This window comes from Gallinula chloropus, assembly GCF_964237585.1.
Source record: "Gallinula chloropus genome assembly, chromosome: 1".
Lineage (NCBI taxonomy): Eukaryota > Metazoa > Chordata > Aves > Gruiformes > Rallidae > Gallinula > Gallinula chloropus.
Window position 1 is genome coordinate 20,132,451 of NC_140085.1, and position 27,977 is coordinate 20,160,427.

Sequence of the window (27,977 nt, forward strand, 5' to 3'; positions counted from 1 at the left end):
TATTGAACACACCACTCACAGAATTATAGAATCACAGAAATTTAGGAGTTGGAAGGGACCTCAAAAAATCTCCTAGTCCACCCCCCCCACCAGATCATGATCACCGAGAGTAGGTCATATAGGAACACGTCCAGGTTCAGCTTGCTATCATCCACAGACTTGCTGAGGGCACACTCAATCCCATTACCTATGTCATTAATGAAGTTGCCCCTAGACAGGGACACTACTTGACCACTCATTACTCGTTGTCTACCTCCGTTTGACTACTGGTTGTCTACACACACCAACAGGTTAGCTACCATGACAGACATGAATTTTAACTGTATCAGAGTAAAAGTGTCACTGTATGGGCACCAAGCCCTGTGAGGTGAAGCTGTGCATGTCTGGGCTTTGAGGTCGGATTGGATTTCCAGGAACCTCTGATTGAACTTCCTTCCAGAACGTGGCTCTGAGCTGCTGGCTCTGCCTGTCCCTTCTCACTGTCTCCCCTGAAGTCCCCCTGCCCTCTGTGTGTGAAACACAATTTCCAGCTGAAGACCTTCTGGGGAAGGGGGCCAAGCAGCCCATTACCTCCTGAATATGGAAATCTCAGCTCCAGAACTCAGCTGCGCAGCTGCCGAGGAAAGTCAAGGGCTGCAGCAAGCAAAGCAGCTCTGCAGAACAGAGCCCTTGTACAGTGTGATAATGATTTCAGACTTGCCAACCCTCTCTTCCCTGCCCTGATACCTTGTTGTTTATTCTGGGTCTATTATTGGCTCCCATTTTTATATTTTCCCAGTCCTGCATTGGCTCCAAGCCCAAGCATAATCACATGAGAGGATCGTCAAATTCAGAGGATCTTCTCTCCCCCTGCCACCAGAAGTTGCAGATCCTGTCTGCAGAAAGTGAAAATGTGTCCGTCGTAGTGCAGAGCTGTCTGTCCTTCTCCCTCCACTGAAGGCTGTCCCTGGAAGCCCTGCTGGAATCTGGGGTGTTTTTCCCAGTCAGAAGGCAGCGGGCAATGGTCAAATCACTGTTATCCGTGCCTCTTCCTTCTCAGGGAGGGCTGTGTATCTTTTTCATTTAGGTAATAACAGGCTATTGGCAGGGCTTCCAGCACAAACCCAAGCTGCAGGTGAGCAGCAGGAGCTGAGGAGTTTGGCTCAGGTTTAGCAACTCACTTTCCACTGATAATAGGGGGTTTTCCCAGAGCTCTGCCAAGGCAGACCAAGCTCCCACAATGGAGTCTGTCTGGGGAGCAGGAGAGGCGGCATCGCTCCTCAGGAAAAGGGGAATCTGTTAAAGGTGAGAGGACAGTGGTGGTTTTATGGAGAGGGGTGAGCAAAGCACAGAGGGCAGAAAGCACCGTGGGAAAGAGACACAAGGTCCAGAGGCGGAAGGATGAAAGCTTGGGGGGGAATGGATGACTCTGGAAAGGAGCATAATTGAGGCAAAATTGAGAAGCATCACAATTCTGATGATGACAAAGTCACACTAGCAGTATTTCTTGAGGAAATAAAATGCTAGCTTTCTGTACACTTCATGCCATGTTGGATGAAGGGTCAACTGCAAATCCCAAGAAATTCCTGACTATTATATGATTCTTCAAACAGTTGCAGGAGTTTATATTTTTTCCCTTCTATTTGCTCTCCCATGTTGCAATAAAAGATAAATGAGAGAGCACAAATGAAAAAAAAACCAACAAAAAACCACCAAAACCAAAGAAAAAGCTCAATCTCAGCCATGAGTTAAGTTTGTTAATGTATCAGACTATTTCAAGGTGTCTCTCCCCTGCCAGTCAATTTTAAAACCTTAGTTTTTCCTCCCCCAAAAAAGGATTCTGTAGCATTTTCCAGTGGTTCCTCTGCCTCCCGTGTGCAGCAGGATGGTTATGAATTTGGGGGGGGTTTTGCCCCAACTGGAGGTCTGTGAACCCCAAATGAGGCTCTGGTTTAGCTGTGAATGTTATTCCAATCAGATGGGGCTACACTGTCACTCAGGAGCTTGCTGACTAGTAATAAATATTCATAGAACTGATTAGACATTAATTGCACAAATCACCACCTCTTCAGCCAACCCCAGGAACCTTGTTGCCACCCACCATAGTTAAAGAGGCAGCCAAAAATGTCTTTTCTGTAGGTGCCTTAAGGTCATTCTAGTACTCAGAAGAAAGACAAGACTGTTAAATATCTCACCTTGCAGTGTCCCTTAAAGCAGACACCACAGTCTTTCCTCAGATTCTGTCCCAGATGAAGGCCTGTGAAGACCCCATGGAGCAGGAGTTTCTGCAGACCTCACTCCAGTCAGTCCAGCCTCCCTCTCCCCACATGCTGTTTGCTGTCCAGTGCCTCAAGAACTGCCCTTGTGAGCTCTGTTCTTCCCTCACAGGCTGTTTTTCCAGAGCCCTTCTGCAAGGAGAGTGCAAGGAAAGCCCTGGGATGGGATGCATGTGGGCTGTGTGTCTGCCTTTGTATGCACAGATGTGCTTGGGTATGTGTGACTGTGTGTAGGACACAGCATGCTCACACACGTCTATACCTGTGTCACACAGACCAGGGACATGTAACCCAACTTGTTCAGCAAGGTAAAGGAGCAAAGACATACTGAGGTAGTAGGGAATATGGTCCTTTCTGGGCACATGTTGTGCCCTTGAGGGCCCAGATGTGATGCTCACCTTCCACCATCTCCACTGTGTCCCTGAAGTGTTGGGCTGGGAGGTCTAGTGGCAGCACGGAAAGCGGACAGCTGTTGAGCTAAGGAGAGCTCCTTGGTGGTGTGACACCGTGGCTGCAGCAAAGGTTGCAGGTTGTTCAAGGGATGGCATAACCTTGTTCCTGACACTCATGCTGCCCCTGCTCTGGAGTGGAGACAAAAGCTGTGCTCTTGTCACTGCAAGCCCTTCTTCATCAACTACCCACACAACACCCAGACTCCTCCATCCTCCCCAACTCTTTCCCTGTAGTCCCCTCTGTCTGTCCCACCATACGCAGCCATCTTGCAGTTAGCTCAATAGCATCAGCCCGCAGGAGCAAACCGATGTCTGTGTACAGGCTCACACACACACACAGAGGAACGTGACAACCAGGACAGGCCACATTCATCTTCGTCGCGGAGGAGCAGCAGGATTGGAAATGGCGTGGCGAGATGAGATTGCTGCACGCCCTTGTCACAGGCACTTAGAGCAGATCCACTGCAGATGTGATAGCAATGACACTCCAAGAAACCCTGGTCAGGTCCCAACCCCAATCCGCCTGGGCTTCCTCTAGGCGCCCAGACTGTCCCTCCATCGGGCTGGAAATAGAAAAGAGCCAGAACAAGTCACAGCAGAGAGGGCACGGGGCCTTTGAGAGTCACCCTGCCCTTTAGCTTTGCACTCTGGTCTATCTGTGTGAAACACATTTTCAAAGGAAGTTTTAAGAGGGAGGAAGTACAGCAAGGAGCCCCCCACCCCCAGCTAGCGAGTTGTTTTCCAGCCACAAAACATAAGAGATGGGAGGCAGGAAGAACTGCTGCTTGGCCCATTCAAGCCCGCTCAAATCCAGCAGGGCTGTGCTCATTTCCATACAAGTGACTGATCCCAGGGGGTGTGAAGATTGGCTCCCATCCCTCTGAGGCCCTTGTAACAGCCTTCTGTTACTCCAGGTTTATGGGACAAGCTGGTAAACCTCTTGACCCCTCTTCTTGGCAATCCCTGCACTGCTGTGGAGGGGTGAGGGCTCACATGGCATAACACAGAGTGAGTTGGAAGGCTGGCAGTCCCACTCCAGATAACCCCATTTAGCTAGCAGAAAAGAGCTGCTTGATTTTCCTTTTGCACTGAAAGCTGAGCTTCAGGTCTGCCAGGAATGGACCATATCTCTAATGGGTCCTCTCACCCCACCACTGTGAACCTCTCCTGGCCAACTTGCTTGCAAAGTTTTGCCTTCCCACGGGCTTCCATTCGCTCATGAGCTCCCATCACCAAGGGCACTCACCCACTGAAAAAGACAGGCTCAACTCTTGCCCTTTGATCAGCTCTGAATCCATAACTCAGTCCAGTCTGTCCCTGTTCATACAGTCCTTCCACTCCACCTCCCAGAGGTTTTTCTCTGCCCTTTGCTGGATACCTAAGCTGTACTGAATGAGACTGCTGGCTCTCCTCACAGCTGCTCCATCTCTGTCGCTGCAAACAATTTCTAGAAAGCCTTTTTAAAATGTATTAGCCTTCCAAAAAGGAGCTGATAAAGGGGACAGGAGGAAGGGAAGAAGGGGGGAGGAGGCAGGATGCAGTTTATTCTACACATCTGCAGTGTTCTCCTCCCAGCCCTTTTATTAGAATAGATGGACATTTATTATGAGAACGAATTACTGGTTGTGCACAGGAGTCCTCAGGCAGGCAGGGAATAAATGTCAGTCTTCTGTGTGAGCCACAAACGCTGCTTATGATGAGAAAGAGGAACACATCTACCAGATAGCAATCTGTCAGATTTAGTACCTGAAGGGCTCTGTGTGTGTCTACGTGTCTGCATTCATGCATGTGGTGCTGCAGTTGCCCTCAGCAAAGGGAATATGCGATGGTGGCCAACAGTGCCTTCCCCAGGGATGGTCCAGCTTTATAGAACTGTCCTGAGACACCCTGGCCAATACCAAACACACAGGCATTCAGAAGGTGTGAAGCCAGGGGTACTGCTCAGACAGAGTGTGCACATTGCTGGTGGGCAATGCCAGGGATCACCCTATTCATGGCACCGAGGAGACTAGGGCATGGTACAGCAAGGAGTTTGGAAATGAATTTTCTGTGCTGGAGCCAAGGAAAGGAAACAAAGTCAAACTTACTGTTTCTCACCTTACCTCAGTCTCTAGGAGAGAAGAAACCTGGTCCATCTCCCTCTGACTCTTGTGGTTAGTTTGATGGATGGAAATGACACGCTTGTCTGATTCTGTGCATTGTTTTGCCCCTCACAAGCTGTCCTTCCTCCCCCTGCCCCTGCTAGGAATAGTTCTGCTCTGCAGTGCGTGGGTATGTGGGGGAAGAAGGAAGGGAGAGGACCTAGGCAGCCCAAAGAGAAATCGCATGAGGATCTGGGATGAGGAAGGACTGTGAAGAGCTTGGATAGACCCTGTTGTCACAGGAATGATCCAGGTAAACCCTAGGGAGGGCTCAGCCTGCATTCCCTCACCCAAGACGAGGCAGTGGGTAGAAGACAGACTCCAGGCTACATTTTGATGGCTTTTGTGATGCAGAGCATAAGCCAGAGAGGCACTAGAACAGACATTTCTTACCCAAATGCAAGGCTCTGGGACATCTTTCACCAACCAAGCGCATCTTTGTATTTCTTTTACATACATTGTAGATGTTGCCAAGATAAGGGGCTATACCCTGACTTCTCCTCCCACCTCTGGACACGACCCTGCCTCCCCACATTGAGCCGGCGTGAATGTGTGTGCGAGCACATGTGCTGTAGAGCAGCGGGCAGGAAACTCACTCCCTATCACATCAGTGACAAGGAGATTCAACGCCGGAGACATTTGCCGGCGCGAGCAGAAGAAAACCTTCACGTTCCTTCTCCGGGGTGAGCGCGTGCTTCAACTCCCAGATACACTCCCTGCCTCTTGAAATTAATTCAACATTCCTGTGGCTCGGGCAAAAATAACCGGGATGAGTAATGGGCTGGCGCTGCTGCAGATTGCCTGGTGGATAGAGCCCTCTGCAGGAAACACAATGGCAAGAGAACCGTGTTTACAGGAAGACTCCCGAAAGGCAACCGATGAAATAGCAATAATTTATTAGATCCTTTAACCCTGCGGGTGGAACTGTCTCCAGCGAGTCTCCGGTACGTGCTCCCGTGCTGTGTTCCCAGCTCCCGGCGTTACAGCTCCCTGCCCCTTTCCTCCTGCCCCGTTAGCCATCCCTCCCTCCCTTCCTCCCTCCCTCCCAGGCTGCCCAGCAGCTGCCTTCCCGTGCCACACGCTCAGCCTGCATTTTGGGTGCACTGCGGAGCCGCAGTGGTGCTCAGGCTGCTCTGCGAGGCACCAGAACATGACACTTTTATCTCACCCCCCCAGCTCCCCTCCACCGCCTCTATCATAAAATGGTCATGCTACCCTGAGTTTTGGGCTTGTTTCAAGCACTTTCAGTTCTTTCTTGACACAAGAGACAAAAACCCCAGGCTCCAGATGAAACCAGTGTGCGGAGATGGGAAAGTCTCTGTGTGTGCTGCGTATCCACCTCTGGCTTTTCGTCCCTTCGGACTGAAGGCCTTCTGCTACAAAGCCCAGGCCTCTGGGGTGGTACAAGGAAGCAACCTTTGTGGGATGCCATAATCCAAGAGGAGACCTAGTGTTTGGGTTTCTTCCCTAGGGAGACTGTGGTGGTCCCCAGCTCTCAAAACAGAGACAGAAGACCAAGATCCATCTCCCTGGTCCCACAGCCTTTCTACACTCAGTTACCTATCTCCTCATCTGACATCTTTAGCTTTCTAAAGCCTATGATTTAACAATAGAGCAGGGACTTCCCAGGATTCACGGCTATAGAGAGAGATAGACAAGGCTGTCTTCTGAACAGAGGGCTTCTTATCTTCCCTTGCCCTCTGGTATCACAGTGAGGTTCTTAAATATCAGTGGCCTCTTCTCCACAACCACTACACCTCTGTTCACCAGCATTTTTCTGCTCTGTAACTGACTGGACCATGCTTTGGTATCCCAAGAGCACCTACGTGTTTCCTACCCAGACCTGGTTTGATGGTAGGAGGGGCTGGAGACATTCTTGTCTCCTTTCAGTCCTACATGCCAGGGGCTCTATGGAAGAACCCAAAAGCCAGGTGCTCTTGGACCTCTACATTTTGACGTGGGAAAAGCTATGTCCACAGTTCCAACAGTCTTCAGTGAATTGCACCCTCTGCCTCTGCCTTCAGCTTGAAAAGCAAAGAAGAAAATCTGGCAAGTTGTCTGTTAGTCATCTTCCTGCCAAGTGAGAGGCAGAGGTAACCAATGCTCCCAAATTTCTTCACTGGAAGAGCCCAGTATGAGAGGGAAGCTGTCCAGCAACTACATCTTCATGCTGCTGGTGACCAGGTCAGGGTTCAGTTTTTGTTGGCAATCTTTTTCTTACGGGCAGAGACCAGATCATAGAAAGGATCCTGTGTGATGCTGGTCCTGGAAATAAGAGGAAATGAGAGGAAAAGTAAGAGACTTGATGCTGCACAGTAGCATAGGCAACCTAACTGAACTTGCACGGAGAGACCACTCACTGTATGTATGACTGGAGATCTGCAGACCCACAGCAGAGAATGTAACTGTGGTGAGAGATTTTCCAGAAGGGACCTTGAAACTCTTTGAAGTCATGAAGTACCACAGTTGCTAGACTGCAAACATTTCATTCCACCCCCATTTTCAAGCTCTGGCAACCAAATAAACTGCATGGCCATTTGTCCCTGGGGCTGAACAAAGGCAAGCTCAGGACTCCAGTTCTGGTCTCCTCACCGTATTGCCTCAATCCATTCATCACGTTCTGCTGGTGTGGCTGCTGAGATCTTGTAGGACTGATGCTTGCCTTCAACTACCTTCCCATCCCCATCTGTTTTGCAGGCTTTGATTTTCTGCCCTTTGCAGTTGGGATTGAAGAGCTCAAAGCAGTTCTGTCAGAAAGGGAATAAAATGGAGCAGTAGGGGAGGACAGGGTGGACCAAGGAAACTATGCTGCCTTCAACCATGGATGACAGGCTCAGAAAGCTTTCCAAGGGAGGAGAGCATTCTGTTTCTGCAATGCAACAGACCCTTTCTTTCCCCACACAAGAATTCCTCAAGGGAATTCCCTTAGGCCATCCCTTTTAGGTAAACGCTCCTCTCCAGTGAAGGGCTGGACACTAAATCAAGCATTATGGAGGAATGGAGCATCTACAGTTATCAGAAAACACATTCTGGGTTCTGTCACTCTGCTCTACTCCTGAAGACCTCTTCCCCTTTTAAGTGCAGCATTCTCTCTTCTGCCTACCACCATACAGGCAGGAGGCACTTGTCTCAGAGTCACGTCACATCACAATGTGCTTTTCATATCCACAGAAGATGTACAACGAGTGTCACTTTCTGGGCAAGTTTTCTAATACCACATGACTATATAGTCTACATGTGCTGTAAGTCATTATGGAGACCCAGGGAGATAAACTGAACCCAGATCTCCAGAGAGTCAGCTGCATGCATTCACCTCTGCCCCCCTGCACACGTACAATGCAGCCACCCAAAGGATAGGTCTCCATTCACACCACATCTTCCCTGGTAAAACACAAGCATGTTTAGACAAGTGGAAAAGGTAGTTTGGAACAACACCTTCCCCCTGAGCAAGCACAGTAAGAACAGGGTGTATGCACCACTCTTCCCTCTGACCACCTGCCAGCCTGGTTGGCAGAGCACTGAGCAATGGAGACTTACTGGCTTTTTGGGATCGTCCACCTTCCGGACTGACAGGTTCTCCAGGGGGATAATGCCAAGAGGCTCTTTGTCCTAAAGGCAAGGAAAAATGAATTAAGACCCAAAATGCTCCATACAGCTCTGCCACTATTTACAGCCTCTCTGATTTCCCAGACATGTGCCTTTGTGGGGGTGGCACAGGCAGCGTATGCCGGGGCGTGCCTCCTCCTTTTACATGATGAGGAGCTTACTTAACAGGAGACCACAGGAATAGCCTCTCTCCTCAGGGGTGGGGGTGAGGAAACAGCACAGGAGAAAAGGGAAGTCTGACTTCAGTCTGGGAGCACAGGGTCGAGGGGAAGAGTTTTCCCCCACCCCTTGCTCCTCCCTGTCCCCTCTGTAGCCCATAACCCCCCAGGGCAGCTTCCCACCCATGTGTTAAGTTTTTACCGTGGTATATTCAAAGTAGTACAGGCAGTTATCAGTCAGAATGAACCAGCGGCGCTTCCAAGTTTTCACACGTCCTCCTAAAGTCAGTGAGGTTCAAAAGCCATTAGTCACACACTCTGCCAGCCTTCCTGCCCCCCACCAAGCCCCAGACATGCACTCACAGGCATATCCTCCCAGCTCTCTCTAGGTCAGCCCCAAGGAGGCAACAGTGGTGCTCACCACTGTTGTGATGCTGTGTGGTGGACATGCACACACACAGGGAGCCAATTTTTCTCTGATGAGACTGGGAATGGGGAGACCTGAGGGATATCTTTCTAAATCCCCTTTTGAGCAGATAAAGCCTGCAGAAGCGGGCTAGGAGGAGAGAACAGGCGGCTGCTTTCAACAGCAGGTGTCAGCCTCACCCCACTACAGCAGACCAGAGGGAAAGGCAGCAGAGATGCTGGTGGGTTCCTTGGGTAGATTAGTGGTGGGTGGCAGGGAGGAATGGAATTTAGAGGAAGTAGGGGCATCCTCCCCCTTACCTAGTTTCAGGAGCCAGCCCTCACGGTTAGGGTTGAAGAAAGTATGAGTGAGGTCGTTCCCATCATCCTCTGGTATTGAGAAAGGCTCATTCTTGATGCTCTCAAACAGATTCTGCCCGAAAGCATTGGTGGGGGAAAGAAAGAGAAAGACAGACAGATTTCTGACAAAGCTTGTACACAACCCTCCTAGGTTCATCTCTCTGTTTCCCCTTTTTCTGCCTTCTTTCTTCATGCAGCCCTTCCCCTTGTACAGCAGAAGGTCAGTAGGCCTGTATTACAGAGACCCGTGGACCTTTGCTTTTCACTGGACCCCAAACCAGAGGGAACAGAGGGACTGATGAGAAAATGGGAAGTCTTCTTACCTTTAAGAGCTCTTCTGGCAGGTCACCTCCATTGTCAATGCCTCTGTTGATGGATACAAACCTTTCAAAGGGGGGTTTGTCTTTCACATTGGGGTTGTGTAGGCTGGTGTTGAGCATGATGACAGAGAAGGAAAGTATATAGCAGGTATCTGTCAATGAGAAAGAAAACCAGGATGGGTGTCACTTGTCTTAGAGAGCAGGTCAGCACACACCCTAACAAGTGGCTTGGCTTTCAGTCACAGAACAGTGTCATCCTCCTAGCAACAGGAGGAAAAGGTAGATGTCCCCTTTGCTAGGAGAAAGAGGGACAGAGCTGATCATGATCATGGAGGCAATTCCATCCCCTCAGGATAATGGGACAAGTTGGGTAGATCTGCTCCAATAGTGGCTCTACCAGCAAGAAATCTTCTACAGACCCATGTCTATCAGTGCTATCCTTGCTGCAATGAGGCATACCTCATGTGGGGCTGGGAGCACTTCTTAAGTCTCTTGTCCATGGAGATGGACTGGAGCACAGTAGCAAATAGAGGACTGAAGACCCTCAACCTATTGAAAAGCTTCAGAGGAACTAGGCTGCGTCCTTCACCTTAAGGGGAAACATCCACACTTCACACAAGTGATCCCTCTATGCTTTGTGAACAGAAAAGGAAGGCTCCTCTCTCTTGCAAGCAGCACAGCTCAGTTTTACAGCCTGCTTTCTCCCCATAACTACCTGTGGAGTGGAATACTCCTGGATTACACTTGCAGTACCAGTTGGCAAAGGCCTCCATCATCCGGTCAATCTTCTGTGCTTCTCCAGGCAGCCGGAAGCTCCATAGGAACTGTCTGTCAGGAACAGCATGCCAGAGAGTTAGTCAGACTGTGTACAAGGGATACATTCCTTCTCCCAACCCACGGGACACCATGAAAATAAAAGAAGTGATCCCATGACACTGGGGAGACAACATGCTGCATGAAGCAGGTCTCCTCTGTCTAGAAATTGCCTGGACTCATCAGCCTCAAACACACTAAGAGGGAGCAGAGCTAAGCATCCTGGAAATCATGGCTCCTCTTCCCTAATGAGTGACCTGCAAGGCAGGTGACATCTCAAGAGAAACTATCCTTCCAGAAGGCTGGTGCATAAGAAGACAAGATGCTCAAAGAGTCACTTTGTCACTGACATAATGGGCACTGAGGACAGACATGATTCCTGGTGCAAAAAATCACTTTCCCCATCCCCCCAAACAATGAAGCCATGATGACCCATTTTTATTTCCCCATCTTCTCTGTATATGGCCAGTACAGTCAAGGGGCCATGAATGAGTTCCCCCAGGATAAAGTGTTAACACCTCACAGAGCAACAGTGGAGCCAACATGTGCAGCAGGGCCTTGAGAAGCCCCATGTCAGCCCAGTGGGCTTCACAGTCTTCCTGGTCAGTAAGTCCAAGTGGCTGAGCAACCTCCTGCTCCATCCCCTGTGTTCTGCATCCTCACTCACCTCAGTGCCTGCACCAAGTTGAGGTTACCAAACTGGTGACATTCCACAAAGGCTTGGAGGATCTGAATGTTTGTGGAATCCCTAGGAGATGATAGAGGGAAAAGGTGAGAAGAGAGCTTTGACTCTGCTCAGTTTGAATGCCCCTTAGTGTGACAACATGCACCTGGCTCCATCTCAGCCTAAACTTCCCCTCTGACTGATAAGAAGCCAAGATTCACACTCTTGTCTGGCAAGACTGACCCTATTACAGTCAGGAGGAAACGTATCCCATACAGCCAGCCTTATCCACAAGCCAAAGACCCCTTTGGGGTGTGCTGCCCACCCAGCCCACTGCAGTTTAAGCTATCTTCAGTCTTGGCACCTGACTGAGGTGCCAAGACCCCTGCCAGAGGTCACCCAAAATGGTAGCCGAGGGGGGTCAAGCAGGACAGGGTCTCCAAAGGGCCTTCTCATCCTGCCTGGGTTGCTCACCTCCCACCCAGGAAATCCCCAATGGCTGTCTTGTTCAGGCCTTCACCCTTGTGGAGGAATTTGGCAATCTCCTGGTGGTCTGTGGACAATACCTCATGTTCAATCAGGTACTGGATACCCTGGGGGAAGGGAAGAAAGACTGTGAAGTAAGACAGCTCTGTAGGCTGATGAGAAATTAGGACCCCAACACTTGATATCAGCCTTCCTCGACTCTGATGATGTTGCTTCCACTGTTACTCCCCAGCCCCATTCCATCTCCATTTCATCCCTAGATTCAGATAAACGTTTCACTGGGATGGAAACTGAAGCAAACAAAAAGGGCAGTGCATGTTTAAAGTCCAGAAAGACAAAGTCAAAACGGTTCATTTCAGCATTTTCAATCAAAATATCTTACATTTCTGTACCTAAATTTACTTTTTCTGAATTAACTTTAAAGTGTTTGTTTAAAAGAAGACATAATAAAAAAGGTGCTCAGACAAAAATGTGGGCTTAACGCAACTTAAATTTTTTTTTCCTAAATTTTCTTCTATGTCACAGAATGGAGAAGTCTACAATCTTTTCAGCTCCATCCTTTCCAGCCAGTAAAGCCGGAATATTTTTTTTAAGGAATACAGAGGGTCTGAGTTAGGCTATGCAGAGTCAACATCCTATTTTACAGGGAATTTAACAATTTTCAAAGTCACATAAAGTTGAGGTTTTGTTCAGATGCTTAACAATATCTAAACCCATTGCAACTCTCCAGACCACATTGCAATTTTCCTCACAAAATACAATAAAGGAATGAAAATTGTTTTAGATCCATCAAAATGTTCTACTTCAACAGAATCAATTCACTTTGCCTTGTAATATATAAGATACTATTTCTAAAGCACCCCAAAGAAAAAGCAGCTTCAAAAGAAGAAATTGAAATGTTTGTAAGGTTTTTCCACACTATTTTACTTTCTTTTTCCCCAGATGGAATTTCAGTAAGATCAATTTAATTTTGCAAAGCATTGCAGTGCTGATGGGGCTCCATTTTCCAGAAGAAAATGTTCCTCCCAAAAGGTTGGGTATTTTTAAGCTAGATTCGTCACGTTTACCTCCTCTAGACTCAGGAACTTGTCCTGAGAACTTGGAGATAGAAAAATCATTTAAATTATCAGCATTGCATGGATGAAGCAACCTTAGCATGGAGGGGCAAAGAAAGTTCCTGGCATTGCAGCACCTCTCAGCCTATGGCACGTAGCAAAAAGGAAGCAATAAATAGACATCTGCATAATATAGGCATATAGCATAACACTTTGACCAGGCTGATTGGCACTGAACTAATAAAGCTAAACTGGTTTGGGGTCAGAACTAGGTCAGGTATTTCTTCATAGCAGGGCACAGTGTCATGAAGATGTCTCTGGGCCTCAAACCAAAGGCAGGCAGAAAGACAAAATGAAACCTGCTCTTGAATAGGCTGTGATTGCTGATATCTTTGCTCTGAGACAGCTCCCACTGTCAGGAGCATGTCTATGGGACTGGCAAGCACTCCAGCTGTGGTGTGGACAGTGGGGAAAGCATCTTGAAGGTCTCAACAGGGCAGAGAAGGAGGCGTGAAAAATTGTCACTCATAGCAGCACCTACTAGCTGTGGTGATTAGCAGCCTGTGGTTTTCAGGGCTATAGAAATGTTCTAGCAAGGAGACAGGAAGAGGAAACTATCTTTCTCACATCGTTTCTATTTAATCATGGTTATTTTTGAGCCTTCTGCAGAGGGCTGAAGGCTATGGATTCTGGACCCCATTGGTCAGAGTCCCAGAAGTGAAAAACCTGGATTCACTCCACATTCCAACCAGTATTACCAAAAGCAAAATTACTTCCAAAATGACAGAGGCAGCTTGTCCTCTTCTGTTGTGAATGAACCAAGGAATATAACACACACTCAAAACTTCTCACCTTTTCTTACTTCATCCTCTCCATCACACTATGGCCAATTTTTAGCCTCTCACAGACAAGAAGAATTACACTGACGATATACCTCTCTTAACACATTGGCAGTGCTAAGCCATCCTCCTTTTATTCCTTTTAATTTTGGATTGCATCTGATGGGGTAGCCTATAGGCATATGATGGGGGGAGGCAACACAAACTGATCACATCACAAGACCTTATTCAGAGACAGGGTGGAGGGTGCTACTAATTGCAGCCTTAGTGAGGTGGGAAACCAGCCCAACAGTCCCATGCCATAGTTCTTTTGACATGTTGATCAGTAACCAAGAGAAGCTTTTCCTCACAGCTTTCTCCTCATCGGTGGGATGTGGAAATCCTACCTTGGCAGGGTCTATGTTGAATTTCTTCCGACCCAAGGACAGAAGTTTATCCCTCTGTGATAGTTTGCTGCAAACACAAAGAAGGAAGGTCAAACTTAGAATAAAGGGCCATGTTTCAATTCACTCACAAGGTAAATCATATATCACAAGGACAAGTGTGTGACTATCCAGGAATAAAGAGAAATCTCAGAGGAGAGAAAGGCACTCATGGCCTCATTTCCCTGTCCTTGTTGTGATCCAAATCCTATCAGTGTTTCTGTTTTCTCAACATCAAGAGAGAAACTTTGTAAACAAAGGAATAGCTATCTTGTCCCACTTGCCTGCTCTGCTCCCCAGGATTACTGTCAGCTTGCCTCTCCTCTGCATTTTGGAAGCACTCAATCTCTGCAAACACTTCAGCAATCTCTTCCTTCAGTCTCTGCAAAAGAAGTATCAGGAGGATGAAAGAAATGGAGGAAAAGCCAGCAGGTGCATATAGAGCATGTCTTACTTTTTCTCTCAGTCATTTGAAAAGGACGGGTCAGATGGTCATGACCAGACAAGGATGTCTATGAAATGGGCACTGCTCTGGGGTGACCCTTCCGGATTCCAGATAAAAATGATGGGGGAGAGGGACAGGACAATGTTCTCGTGTCTGTTGCAAATCAAGGCTGGAAAGTCAAGCTTAGCCAGTGTGGAGAATGTCAGAAAACTCACCCCATCGTTGATTTCAGTTCCTCAAACATGTCAGATGTGAGACTCCTTCCCTCATGCCCATTTCCTTCTAGCATTTACTTTGCATAGCCCTGCTCTGAGGGGAAGTGGAACCAGGAACTGTGAGGTAAACGTGGACCTGAAGTGGCCACACTGTGCCACACAGAGTTTTACTGTACCTATCATTCAAATACCATTGGTAAGAAGAGGTCTTTAGGTGAAGAAGAGGAGTAAAAGAAGAGTAACCACTGCCAAATTTTAAAAAATCAATTGTAGAATTCAGGTTCCATTAGGCCCATGACAGACCATGTCCTCCTTGGCTGGATATTCTGTGTTACCAAGGAAACAAAGATGTCTATATCTCCTTGCTTCCATCCTGCAGTTATAGTCTTCCTTAGAGCCAGAGTGCATCACAGCTCTCTTCCAGGAATCACTCAAATTCTTCCCCATGCAGCACAGATTAGGCAGGCAAAGAAGGGCGGTTTTAGGACAGATCTTGCCTCAACAAGACGTGACGATATGGCTGTTGTATGCACACAGATAGAGAAACTGAAGTTCTCCAGTATCTCATATTTTAAAAGAGCTTCTGGAATTCAGTTTTTCTGTGGCCTTCATGCTGTTGTTCTTCATCAGACTCCAGAACTGGGAGTGTTCCTCACTAAACTTTAGGTATTGCATGAATGTAACGAAGTTGTGATCCTAGCTCCTGAATTTCAAATTATTTTAAGTTTTGTTATTTTATTCACTGCTGTCTTTTGGCAGTGTAACTGGCAAGTCTAGACCTATCCTCACCCCTTCTCCCTCTCCCCCCACCAGAGAGACCTCCAAGTCTTTGTGTTAAAGGGTATTGCTGGCCGCTTTCTGAAGAAATTAATCTGGAAGAATGTCTCTAATTCTAGGTACTCTTTCACCTAAACTCATCCTGCTCCATCGGGCAATGCACACCCCATTGGTTAATAGCTGTGGGATTTAGAGAACAGGCCTGTGTCATCTATCAGCTTTTCTCTGTCCATAGTGGATAAAACCCACAATATTCTTGTTCAAATATCATGCTGTCCACTGCCTATTCTGAAAACTGAAGTGGTAAGAACCACACACAAGCAAACTATATGCACATACATTCATAGCCTGTTTTGCAAGAAGGGTCAAGGCACCATTCTGATTTGCAGCAGGGATGGAGAGTCTGGAAGCCTGAGAAGTAATAAGTAGTTTGGCGTAGTCCTTTGCTCTATGGAAGGAAATATTGTGCCTATTCCCCGGGCATCTGGACATCTTCATATTCTGGGAAAATCACTGTGAGCTCAATGATTCAGTGCAATAAGATCTCAAATAGGAGACCACATTCCATGGTGGTGGAGGCAGAACAGGATAGCAAATGTACAGCACTGTGCATGACTGCAATGTGATATTACTGACTGATTCTGAATCTATCACTTTAAAACATTTTAGGAGTCAGCAGAGAAATGTTTGGGTCTGCTAAATGAAAAGAAGAAACACAAGTTCAACCACGGAAACTTCTGTGGAAGGTCCTGCCATCACACCTCTCTAAAGAGACAGGATCCTTCACAGACAACTTGTTAGAGGTCCACAAACAAAAGTCAGATAAACACAGGGGGATGCAGCAGGTAACTAGGACTGATAGGTGATCAGTACTTAGGTGATCAGTAATTAAAAATAATCATAAATGCTGAGCCAGGTCCCCGTCAGTATGACTTATTAAAGTCATATTCATTTTCCTAATCCCACATAGGCAATCCCAGCTTGGCTGACCAGCCTTTTGCAAATGTCCCAGTGGGGTGGTTGGTGACTCCTGCAGCAGGGAGTACCACAGGTTGGATGTACACTGGTGGTAAATATGCCAAAGCAGAGTTTAAGTTCAGAATTCTAGTTGGATTATTTACAGAGCAAATGTTTCCTGTGCATGAGCAATTCTTCATAGCCTGGACTGTTATGTGTAGACATTCCTTAGTGAAGACAGTTTTGAGAAAGCTAGGTATACAGGAGAAAGAGCATGGTCCTTACCTTAATGTCTTCCAACAGCCCCTGTCTGTGCTGCTTGATTGTCTCTATTTCAACCTCTTCAGCCTCACTCAAGTCAGTTGACCCTGGAAGAACGAAGATGCCCGTGAGCGTAATACTAAGCACCTATCCTCATTTCACAGCAACTCTTTTTCTGTGTTTCAGCATCTATGTTCCTTGCCATTGCAGTCAAGGCACCTCAGCTTTGCCCTGCAAGTGGTTCTCAGTCCCGAATGAGCAGCACAGACCCATATATGCCTCCTAGCAGCCAGCTGCTGTGCTGGTAGCCCTCTGATCTAACCCTGCAGCAATGCACCCTGCCAACTCAACTGATTTTGCTCACCATGAACACAATGAAGAGGTCTTACCAAATGCTCTTTGGTGGTTTTTATGTCAGTCCTCTTTTTGTACTGAAAAGCTGTGACCTAAATACTTCATCTGCATCCGAGCTTCCCATGAAGAGCCACTGGCTTCATGGATTGATCCACCACAACTGGTCAGAAATGGCTTAAGAGGAGAATGGAGGTTTTTTAAGTCTGAGGGCAGGATCTGGGGCGGGATGAAAGCCTTGAAGAAGAAGAAGCATCTGTGGGACGCTGTTGTACTGTGGACTACAGACAATGCAGAAATATGGGTAGGCTTCCTTGTAATATACAGGAAGTTAAATAGATACCAGCGGGGCCAAGGCAACCACAACATGATTCATAAAAGATCTAGAACTAGGGTGACAGTCTTGATGCTAAATATAATCCAGGTGAAGCACATTCTCTTTCAGAAAGAACAGAGGAGGCTGCAGTCCTAAAGAGGCAAAGCAGATGGTGAGCCTGAGGAGAAAAATGGGGTTTACACAAGTCTGAGAGCACTGGAGCTCCTGAGAGATCACTGCAGAACTTGCGGACAGGGTCCTTGCTGCGCCTGAACACTGCAAGACAAAGCTTCCCCAGGAAGCCACATCAGGTCACTGGATGCCCTACACCACTGTTTCATAAACCAAAATCCCCCAGGCCTCCTGTCTTCCTGGAAAAAGGGGAAGTGGTGCCAGCTGCCTTGGAAATTATCTCAGTGTGGATCTCACATGCAGAACAACTGCTATAAATATGAAGGGGAAAAAGGGGAAGGAACCAGCCAAGACAGACAGAAGGAAAAGAGGACATATGCTTCTTTGCTGTCACGGCCACAACAGCTCAGAGAGACCTACCTTCCTCAATCCTAATCTTTTCCCCATCCTCCTGGCTGGTTGGATTTCCATGTGCTGAATCTGTCCTGTGACTTTTCTTAGGTTGTAGCCTCTCTTCTATCACTCCTCCTGCTGTTTTCAAGCACTGCATTTCCTGGGGAGAGGCTGCTGAGCCTCCAGGAGGAAAGCAATGGGCAAGGTACAAAGCCAAGGCTGGGAAGGACCCACTTCTCCTCACAGCTCTGCAAGCACCTCTGGTAGAGAGCTGAAAGAAGCTGACTGATTGCTGAAGCCAGTCAAGAGGGGAAGCAAACCTGTGGCATCCAGCAGCTCGCAACAGCCAGATCTATGTGCAAGGGGAAAACAAACAAGCAAGCAAGCATGCAAGCAAGCAAACAAAAACTAACCAAACAAAAAGAAACAACAAAAACCCACATGCGGTGGCTTTGATGCTCATTAGGCAGGTTGCTGACTTCCCCTTGAGTGTCAGCCCTGAGCTTACAAGTGGTGCCTGGGTTTTTCAGCTTACTTTATGGCTCTTCTGGCAGGAGATGAGGCCAGACACTCCATTTCCTCAGCTCTCTTCCTCTCACCCCTACAGGAGCTGGTAATTTCGAACAAGGGATGATTCCTAGTCAAATTACCACTAAGACCCTTTTCCACAAATGCACAGTAGCAGGACATACCTGAGGAACCTCCCCCCTCTCCTCACCCCATCAGCAAAGCCTGTGGTGTGGCTGGCTGCTTTGCTTCAGTTGTTCTGTGTCTACTGAAGCAATTTGAAGCATCTGAAAGAGATGTGAAGCTCCCAGAGGACACCCATCTCACCCCCCATGACCCCCACTGAGACTGTAAATAACTCAGTCCTCTTTCCTCTTGAACATCTGAAAACCCAGCTCCCAAGGGATTTACCCATCCAGTTTGTCAGAATGAGAAAAGTGTGGGAAGGACTGTGAGTGTGGGGAGGGCAGGGGAGTCATGGAGGAGAGGAGGGAATCAAGGGATAAAAAAACCAGGAAAGGGTAAAATTGTAAGAAACCAAAAAAAGGACAGATCAAACTTTCTGAACAATTTAGACTGAGCTGCAGAGGCTGTCCTTCTAAGGTTTCCTAAGTTTCCTAAACAACTTAAGTCCCTGATTGCCTGGGAAAATAATACTGTGGTCAGCGCCTGCACATTACTCTGCTTCCCTAACACAGAATGCGTTAGGTTGGAAAGGACCTTTAAAGGTCATTTAGTCCAACCCCCTGCAGTAAGCAGGGACATCTTCACTAGATCAGATTGCTCAGAGCTTTATCAAGCCTGACCCTGAATGTGTCCAGGGATGGGGCCTCCACCACCTCCCTGGGCAACCTGTTCCAGTGTCTCACCACCCTCATAGTAAAGAGCTTCTTCCTAATGCCTAATCTAAACCTACCCTGGTCTAGTTTAAAACCATTGGCTCTCATCCTATTGCTACATGCCCTTGCAAACAGAAGGCCTCACGCTCTGCTGAGGGCTGTATTGAGGCCATTCATCAACGTCATTGCACACATTGGGGTCTACAGTTAGGGGAAGTGAACACACAGGGTTTGTTTGGGGAACCATCCACAGAACAGCACAGAAGGCAGCAGAGGCAGCTGGACAAGCAGCAGATGAGATACAGAGAGCAGCAGGCCTTTCCATCCCTCTCGGCGCTGAGAAAGAGCAGAGCTGCCAGGACAAGGACCCTCTGAGTGAAGCACTGCCTGGCTTGCTCCAGATGCTTGCAATGGCAGAGGGTATTCGTGCCTGCACCAGGGGACTTAGGAATGGCTTCAGCCTCCCCAGAGTCTTCAGCATCACCAAGTTCCACTTCCCTCTAGGCCTAGGTCAGGACACAGATGAAGCATAGCCCTGGTCAGGGTTCTCTGCACAGGGGGAAATTTTGCCCTGATGAAGAACACTTCATGAAAACACCCACAGGTTTCAGGGGGATGCTGTCAGACAAACCAGAGCTGAAATCTTCCAATTCACACAGACAACATAAAAACCTGACTTTTCATTCTCTCCAAAGATGACATGAAGCTGCTGTTTTGCTGAAAGGAAAACACATCGGCATCACATTTTTGGGGTTTACTCTTGAGGTTGTTTCCCCACTCTCAGGTCAGACCCAGATATAAAGACCTGCCAGTTCTTCATGAATTACCCGGGCTTGTATTTTCAGTGCTGTCACTCAAAATAGAACACAGACTTCAAACCCAGTTGTGATGACTTAAGCCCTCAACCTCCCCATCTGGACAGCAAGTTGGAGTTACCCAAAAGTGTGGGCACTCATGTGGCCAGGAGAGACTACTGTGTTTGCAGGTCTAATTTCCCATTGCAAAGGGGTGTGCAGAGCCTTCCAGTTGCCAAGAGAGGCTTTTGGAGCACAGAGACAGTTATGAAGTGACTACCCAGGAGAGCTGGAAGGATGGAGCACAGCAACAACAGGGGAAGGTTATGAAGAATGACCATGTCTGTAGCACTGTTACGCACCATCCATGTGCTACCCACCCACAGTATAACAGCAGAAGTTCAGCTGGCACATTTGCAAGGCAATGTAGGCTTCTGAGTGTAGCTACTAAAGGGTTTGGGCACCTCCACCCATAGTAACACAGAAGCAAAGGAGCCTGATGGGAACTTTCTGCCTAGGATGAGGCTGCCTGGTGGAAGAATTTCACCTGAAATTCCTTTTGTTTTTTGATATGGCTGCTGTGTCACCTCCAGAACAGACCACCACCTCCCCAGCCAGGTACCAGGCAGATAACAGAGAGCCTTCCAGCTCCTCAATTCCCTCCAGCCCAATCTGTCTGTCTCCTGCAGCCACTCCACAGCTCTCTTCCCGCTTGTGTCAGAAGAAATTCAACATGGAACTCACACAGGTTTAATTTGCACATTGCATCTATGGGGGAAAATATGTGAAGAAGAGTTTATGTTATGTCCTCATCCACTTATCCCACATGACAAAGCAATCAGGGTAATTTCCAGCCACTTTTGCCTGTGCGCCTCGCCCCACCCATTCTAGCACATGATACCAGGGTACCAGTCTGCTCTCCCATGTCTCACACACACAGCTCAAGAATTTGGCATACAGGCTCTGTGGTCTTACCCAGAGAGTCACCAGAGGGTACTGAAGGAAGGTAGAAGAGGACATCTGCTGCAGGGAGATCCCTCCCCACAGACATAGGTCTCAGTTGCAGGACCACTGTGTCTCCAGGTAGGAGCAACTCCAGGAAAAGATGTATGTATACCTCTGACCTTCAGGAAAATCATGCCACCAACAAGCAACTTTAAACACATCCAGTGCTCTAAAGCTTACTGGAAAACTGCATCTGGTGTCAGCCTTGGCTCCCAAGGTAGACCAGCATCAAACAAAACCATTTTCCCACCCAGTTGTGAAGTGGCAGGCTGGGACTGAGCAAAGACATCAGACAGAACCAGCATATTCCTTCAGGTATAGCCTGTCTCTGGGCTCTGAGCAAAGCCACATTATCCCTGAGCAGGATCTTACTGTGCTGCCTCAGTGCGTAACTTTTAAGACATAATTAGCTCAGTAACACAAAACATCAGTGAATGACTTTGTCAGACTATTGGTTGTGAGAGCCTGACATCATCACATCCAGAGTCATCACATCATCAAAATAAGTAGCAAAACATGAGGTAAACCCCCTCTTCCTGCTTAGTTTGTCCTGCAGAAGCTTTCTCCAGAGCTGCTTCCAGGTGCTGAGGGATGAGTGATCTGAAGACACCTCCCTTCACCAACATGCCTTCACCATCATCCCACAGCCAGATGCTGGCAAGAGCTCAGCTCCCATAGGTCCCACCAATTTCCCGGACAAGCAAGGCTGGTGTGTGGTGTGAGCATGCCCTTTCCTTGGCGACCCACCTAGGAGCTAAGAAGCACAGAACAACCGTTGAAACTGGGCACTGCTTTTCCCCTTCACTCGGTGCTCTACACCCTATATGCAAAAGCCCATGAAGACAGTCAGATGCAGCAGGTCCACTGCAAGACGATCTGTTTTCTTCCTGGCCCTTGTTCAGCCTGTTCCCTCTCAGCTCTGCCTGCTGCCTCTGCACAGACACTCACAGCTTCCTCAGCCAGAGGCTGGAAATGTTCTGTCTGGCAGTATGCCTTTCCCTACTGAATCCCAACCACTTCATCCACCACCTGTCAAACTAGGAAATAAAACCTGAGATCTCTCTCTCAGTTCCTCAGATGTGGTTTATTTCCCCACACCCACATCTGCCTTTTGAGATAATTTCAAATCAGGCAGGCCCACCTGCAGGTCACCTGGGGTTGGTAGAACCCCAATACGGTCATTTATCTTTCACATGGACAGAAGCAAGAGAAGCCCCAGTACCAGAACCCTTGCAAGCATGTTATACTGGAATAGCTGACTGCATGAGAGGCTCCACAAAGGTAAACCAGCTCCAGAGCTGCATTAAGAGAAGCCAGAGCCTAAGTGCTCATCCCACGTGTCACCTATATCCTTGATACCCCTGAGTCAGTTCCCAGCTCAGCTTAGGATCACCAGCACAAAGCATCACAGTAACAGGCACTCTCAGCACAAAGGCCATTCAAATCAGCTGGAAAAGTTCTAGTGTGAAAGGAGGTTTTTTTTTTTTTTTTTTTTTTACAGGAAAGCAAGTAAAAAGAAAATAACTCCTAATGCTCAAGGCTGACAAGCACTTAACTGCACCACCAGGGATCTTCCACCATCTCATTCCTCCAACCACAAGCTGCAGCATCCACTCTGGCTCCTGGGATTTTAGGGTTGGCTTTGCCCTGTCAAGCTGAGTGCAAAGCCCTCACACTAGAGAAGACAAAAGACAGCCAAGGCTTACCAGCAGGACAAAAGTCCATCCTGAAGAGCACAAAGTATTTTCAAAAAAGTGCTGTTACTCTGCCTTCTACTTCTTCAGAGGCTTCACAGAACTGAAACAACTGGGAGCCAGTGACCAAGATCATAGCAGCACTGGGGGGGGCGGGTTGCCCTGTGACTCCGCCCTTTGCTTTGGCCCTCCAAACGCATCTCAGGAGCTTGCATTTGTAAAGGAAACTGTAGGTGCACACTGCTGTGAGCTGCAGGGGCTCCCTGGGCTATTTCTGAAATGAAAATCCAGCCCGAACACACATCTATGTTTGAGGGGACTGAAATGAGCAGTGAGAGGCTGGTAGTGCTCCAGGCTTTTGTTGGAGATAACGCCAAGGAGAGAGGGGAAAAAAGAAGGAAGTTCTGAATTTAGAAAACCCATCTGATTTGGGAAGTGGTTTCATTTCAAAGGAAAGATTTTTCCTGCCTTAATTTTGCAGCAGCGTATATGCGTACACTCCAAAACTAGGAGCTGTTAATGTAGGTGAGAAGAGAGTCTTGTCATTCTTTCCCCTCCCTCACTGCCCACTAAGAGACTTGAACTCTAAGTCTTGCTCCTTTTTTCGCCACTAACAAACTGTCTTATTGGGAAACCTCCTAAATCCACTGAGGAAAAAAGTTGTCCCTCAAGTTTTAGCAATGTTCCTGCTAGTGGGAGAGCTGGCATTAGCAGGACAGATTTGAAGGAACTTGTGGTGGTCTCTTCATCTGTGAGGCAGAGAAGTTTATTAGGTTTTTTTTTTCCCCTCTGTCCCCTTCACACAGCCCCAGAAGGCTGTACACTGTCCTTTGAGTTAGTTGTATTTGGTTGCTGTGTGATCGATCTCTGATGTAGGCAATGCTGGGAAAAAAGAAGTATGCAGCAGATCAGCATGTCAGAGCCAGAAGAACTGTGACTGAGAATAAACAGGTGAAGGTAAAATTCAACCAGGTGTGATGCCAAACAAGGCTCTTTCCCTCATAGAGAAAGACGCAGATGTCCCACACTTCCTCTCAGTCTCTTGCATTTGCTGTTACCTTTGGTTATGCTATAGGTTCAGTGATGTTATTGGAGAGGACATGTGCTCTAATGAACCTCCAATGAAGAGAGGTAGATATCCCAACCTTAAAGATGTCAAGGGGTGGCAGAAATCTACCAGACTAGATCCACACAGAAAAGCTCTAGGCAGGGTCACTAATGACCTATGATCTTTAGGAAGAACCGGTGGCAAATATTGACCACTCACTTTCCATGATCAGGGTCAATATTTTCAAAGAAGAAGCTAGGATACTGTTTGGGAGGATGTGGTGGTTTGACCCTGACTGGAGGCCAGATGCCCACCGAAGTCATTCTATCACTCTATCACCCTTTTTAGCTGGACAAGGGAGAAAATATATACTGAGAGGCTTAGGAGTTGAGATAAGGACAGGGAGAGATCATCCCACAATTAGCGTCATGGGCAAAACAGACTCAACACAGAATAAAGGAAAGAAAACTAATTTATTAGACTACACTACCCAAAGTGAGACCAGAGTCGGGTAATGAGAAGTGCAACCAGATCTTAAGGCACCTCCCCCCACCCCTCCCTTCTTCCCTTCTTACCAGACTTTGCTTTAGTCATGATTTCACTCCCTTCTTACTCCACATTGTGGCACAGGGAGGGGCGGGGAATGGGGGTTTTGGTCAGTTCCTCACAAGTAGTTTTCCTTCTTGGCTGGGGAGGGGCATTCCTCACACCCTTCCCCTGCTCCAGCGTGGGGTCCCACCCATGGAGGACAGTCCTCCAGGAACTTCTCCAAGAGTCCTTTCTGTTAGGGCTTCAGCTCCTCATCAACTGCCTCAGTGTGGCTCCCTTCCACAGGGTGCCAATCTTCAGGCCCAGACTGCTCCAGCCTGGCCCTGAGAGTCACAAGTCCCCCAGCAAACCTGCTCCAGTGTGCGTTGGTCTCTCCACAGGCTGCAGGTTTTGCTGCCAGGAGCTTGCTTTGGCGCAGGCTTCCCACAGGGTCACAGCATACTTCAGGTGTTGCCACCTGCTCTGGTGTGGGGTCCTCCACTGGCTATAGACGGGATCTCTGCTCCCCTTCATTATCCATGGGCTGCAGGGGGGCAGCCGGCTTCACCACAGCCTTTTCCACGGGCTGCTGGGACATCTCTCTCCAGCAACTGAGGCGCTTCTTCCCCCCCTTCTTCACTGGCCTTGGTGTCTTCACAGTTTCTTACATCTTCTCACTCCCTTCTCTAGTAGCATAAAGCAGCTGCTAGCATTTTTTTTTCTTCTTAAATGTGATTCCCAGAGGCACTGTGACCATCGCTGATTGGCTTGGCCTTGGTCAACAACGACTTCAGCCTTGAGTTGGCTGGTGTTTTCTCCCTTAGGCCTGCAGAAAGTTTCTAGCTGCTTCCTGCAGAAGCCACCTCTGCAACCCCCACACCCCACCCCCACCGACAGCACAACCCAGCCACACAAAACTACAACAAAGGGGCAAAAGGAAGGAGAAGAGAATGAGATTTATTAGTGCAAACTGATTTAAAACCATGACATGCGTGTCTAACCTGACCTTAATCACACCCAATGTCCACTCTTAAAGTTTATCAGATACCTGCCTTTTGGTCACAAATTGCTGAGAGCCCACCCCCTCTAAACTCAGTTTCTGTCTTGAGATTTTGGGCCACATCAGAGATCTCTGCCTCACAGTCCAGCAGAGTGTCTGAGTTCCTGCACTACGGCTGTGTCTAGCCTGTCACCTTCAACACTTCCATCATTGTTTTCCCCCCAAAAATACGTTTCAGCAGTACTGCAGCTGACATCAAGCATCAGCCTAAAGGTCTTCCTTGAAAGATCTGATCTTGTCTGCCTCAAGGGTAGGTGACATATATAGGCAGCTTGATCGGGACTGTTATTCTATATGTATCTGTGGGCAGGTCAAACCACAAACACCCTGCAGACACTAAAGTGGATGCCTCTGTGCACTGCAAAAGTACTGTCACCCACTCAAACAGAGAGCAGTGCAAAACCTGTACCCGTGTCTCTTATCCATACTTGGATCAGCTCTTAGCTCCTTGATGCTTCCTTCTTAGCACAGTTTTTCCTGCCTGCCTTTTGGAATTTTTCACTGCCCTGTTTTGGGGCCTTACTGACAAATTCAGTTCAATGATAACCTCCACTACTTGCATTCTCCTGGTTCTGGTAGCCTTGCATTTACCAGTGGTTGGCCCTGATGCACTTTAAATGTTTTAATTTATTTCAGCCAGAAGAGTCAGAATGGGTGTTTGGGTTTGCATGGCAAGGTTTGGGGAGTGGGGAGTGGGGTCTACAGGAGTGGCTTCCGTGTCTGATAGAGCCAATATTAGGTGGTTCCAAGATGGACCCACCGCTGGCCAAGGCTGAGCCCTTCAGCAATGGTGGTAGTGCCTCTGTGATAACATATTTAAGAAGGAAAAACACTTAGCTGCAGTTTTTTGCTGCCAGATAAAGATCTGAGAAGATGTACTTTGAAGATGAACTTTGCAGACACGAAGGTCAATAAAGAAAGACAAGGAGGAGATGCTCCAGCACCTGGAACAGAGATTCCCCTGCAGCCCACAGAGGATGATGGGGAGTAGAGATACCACATGAAGCAGGTGGAGGACCCCACAGTGGAGCAGGTGGAGACCCAAAGGAGGCTGTGACCTGGTGGGAAGCACATGCTGTAGCAGGCTCCTGGCAGGAGCTGCGGTCCATGGTGGGAGAAGTCCACATTGTAGCTGGTTTTCTGACAGGACTTGTGAACCCATGAGGGACCATGATGAAACAGTCTGTTTCTGAAGGTCTGCAGCCCATGGAAAGGACCCATGCTGGGGCAGTTTGTGAATAACTGCAGCTCATGGGAAGGACTCACATCGGAGAAGTTCATGGAAGACTGTCTCCCATAAGAAGGACCCCCAACACTGGAGCAGTGGAAGAGTGTGGAGAGATCTTCCTTGAAGAAGAGGGAGCAGCCGAGATAATGTGTGATGGACTGATCACAACCTCCATTACCCATCCCCCTGTGCTGATTGAGGGGAGGAGGTAGAGAAATTGGGAATGAAGTTGAGCCTGGGAAGAAGAGAGGGCTGAGGGGAGGTGTTTTAAGATTTTATTTCTCATTATCCTTCTCTGTTTTGATTGGGTAATAAAATAGATGAAATTTTTTTTCCTAGTTGATTTTGTTTTGCTCATGACATTAATTGCTGAATGATCTCTCCTTGTCCACATCCTCATCTCAACCCTTGAGCCTGCCATTGTATCTTCTTTCCCCTGTCCAAATGAACAAGGGGAGCGATAGAACAGCTTGGTGGCCTCCAGCCTGGGCCAACCCACCACAGTGGGAAATGCACCATTTAAAAACTGCACAAAGTCTATTCCATATAAAAATGAGACACCTGTGAGGTTTGTTTTTTTCTTATTGAGGGTACGTAAGAAGTGAGACAGGTTGATATGACTAAACTAAGCTTAGAGCACCTCCCGTTCTCTCCAAAGTGCAGGGTATTTATGTCTCACTCTCCCTTAGTCCCCTGTTCATTCACATAGTGCACAAACTGGTTTGGTTCCAGGAGAAAAACAAACAGATCCTCTCTTGAGGAAACCTAGACCTGTATGAGAGGTGAGTTGGCTTGAGCATCCCAGACAGACATTATGGATTTGTAGTGAACAATGTATCCGAAATGTCCTTAAGGTAAGTAACACATGTTCTGTGGTCATGGCACAATAGTACCACGAAAGGGCTACAACACAACCCTCACATTATTTCAAGTGGAAAAGGTGGGGCAGAGAGAAAGAAAAAAGCAAATCCAGAGAAAATGAAGGAGAACAAACGAGAATGAGGAGGGGAGGCAGGGAGGGGAAGCAAGGAGGGGCAAAAATGAGAGAAAGAAACAAGGAAAGCTAGCAAGCACAAAAACAAGGAAGAAAGAGCACATAAAAATTAATTATGCCCCAGGGGCATAGTAACATCAAATGGATCCTAGGGGAGATGAGAGTTAAATGCTGTAGTGTGGTCAGAGCTAGCTGATAGCTTCAGAGCACATGGGTGCTCCCACTGGAGTTGTCAACAAGGCCAGCATAGGTACATCCTAGGTCAAATGCTAACTAAGCAAGGAGAATTTTGCATGCAACAAAAATCAATGTGTGCTGAAAGATACCCACATTCATGGGGCTGACATTGAGCACTGGTTCTGGCATCTTCCTCTTTCTAGAGAAACTTGTGGCATATACATTAAAAACCACCACAATGAATGCAGCAACTTCTGTGAAAAGGGCAACCCAGATTAGA

General features: G+C 47.8%; 1 protein-coding gene across 1 annotated transcript; it reads right to left on the reverse strand.

The window, feature by feature from the left end:
- Positions 1-7,040: 7,040 nt before the first annotated feature.
- Positions 7,041-22,693, reverse strand: CYTH4 (cytohesin 4; the record flags this gene model as incomplete). Its single annotated transcript, XM_084271218.1, has 13 exons — positions 7,041-7,113; positions 7,441-7,595; positions 8,386-8,457; positions 8,815-8,891; positions 9,339-9,450; positions 9,701-9,849; positions 10,413-10,525; positions 11,178-11,258; positions 11,649-11,767; positions 13,941-14,007; positions 14,261-14,358; positions 16,656-16,738; positions 22,675-22,693. The coding sequence occupies 13 exons, from the start codon at positions 22,691-22,693 to the stop codon at positions 7,041-7,043; spliced, it is 1,218 nt and encodes a 405-aa protein (XP_084127344.1).
- Positions 22,694-27,977: the final 5,284 nt, after the last annotated feature.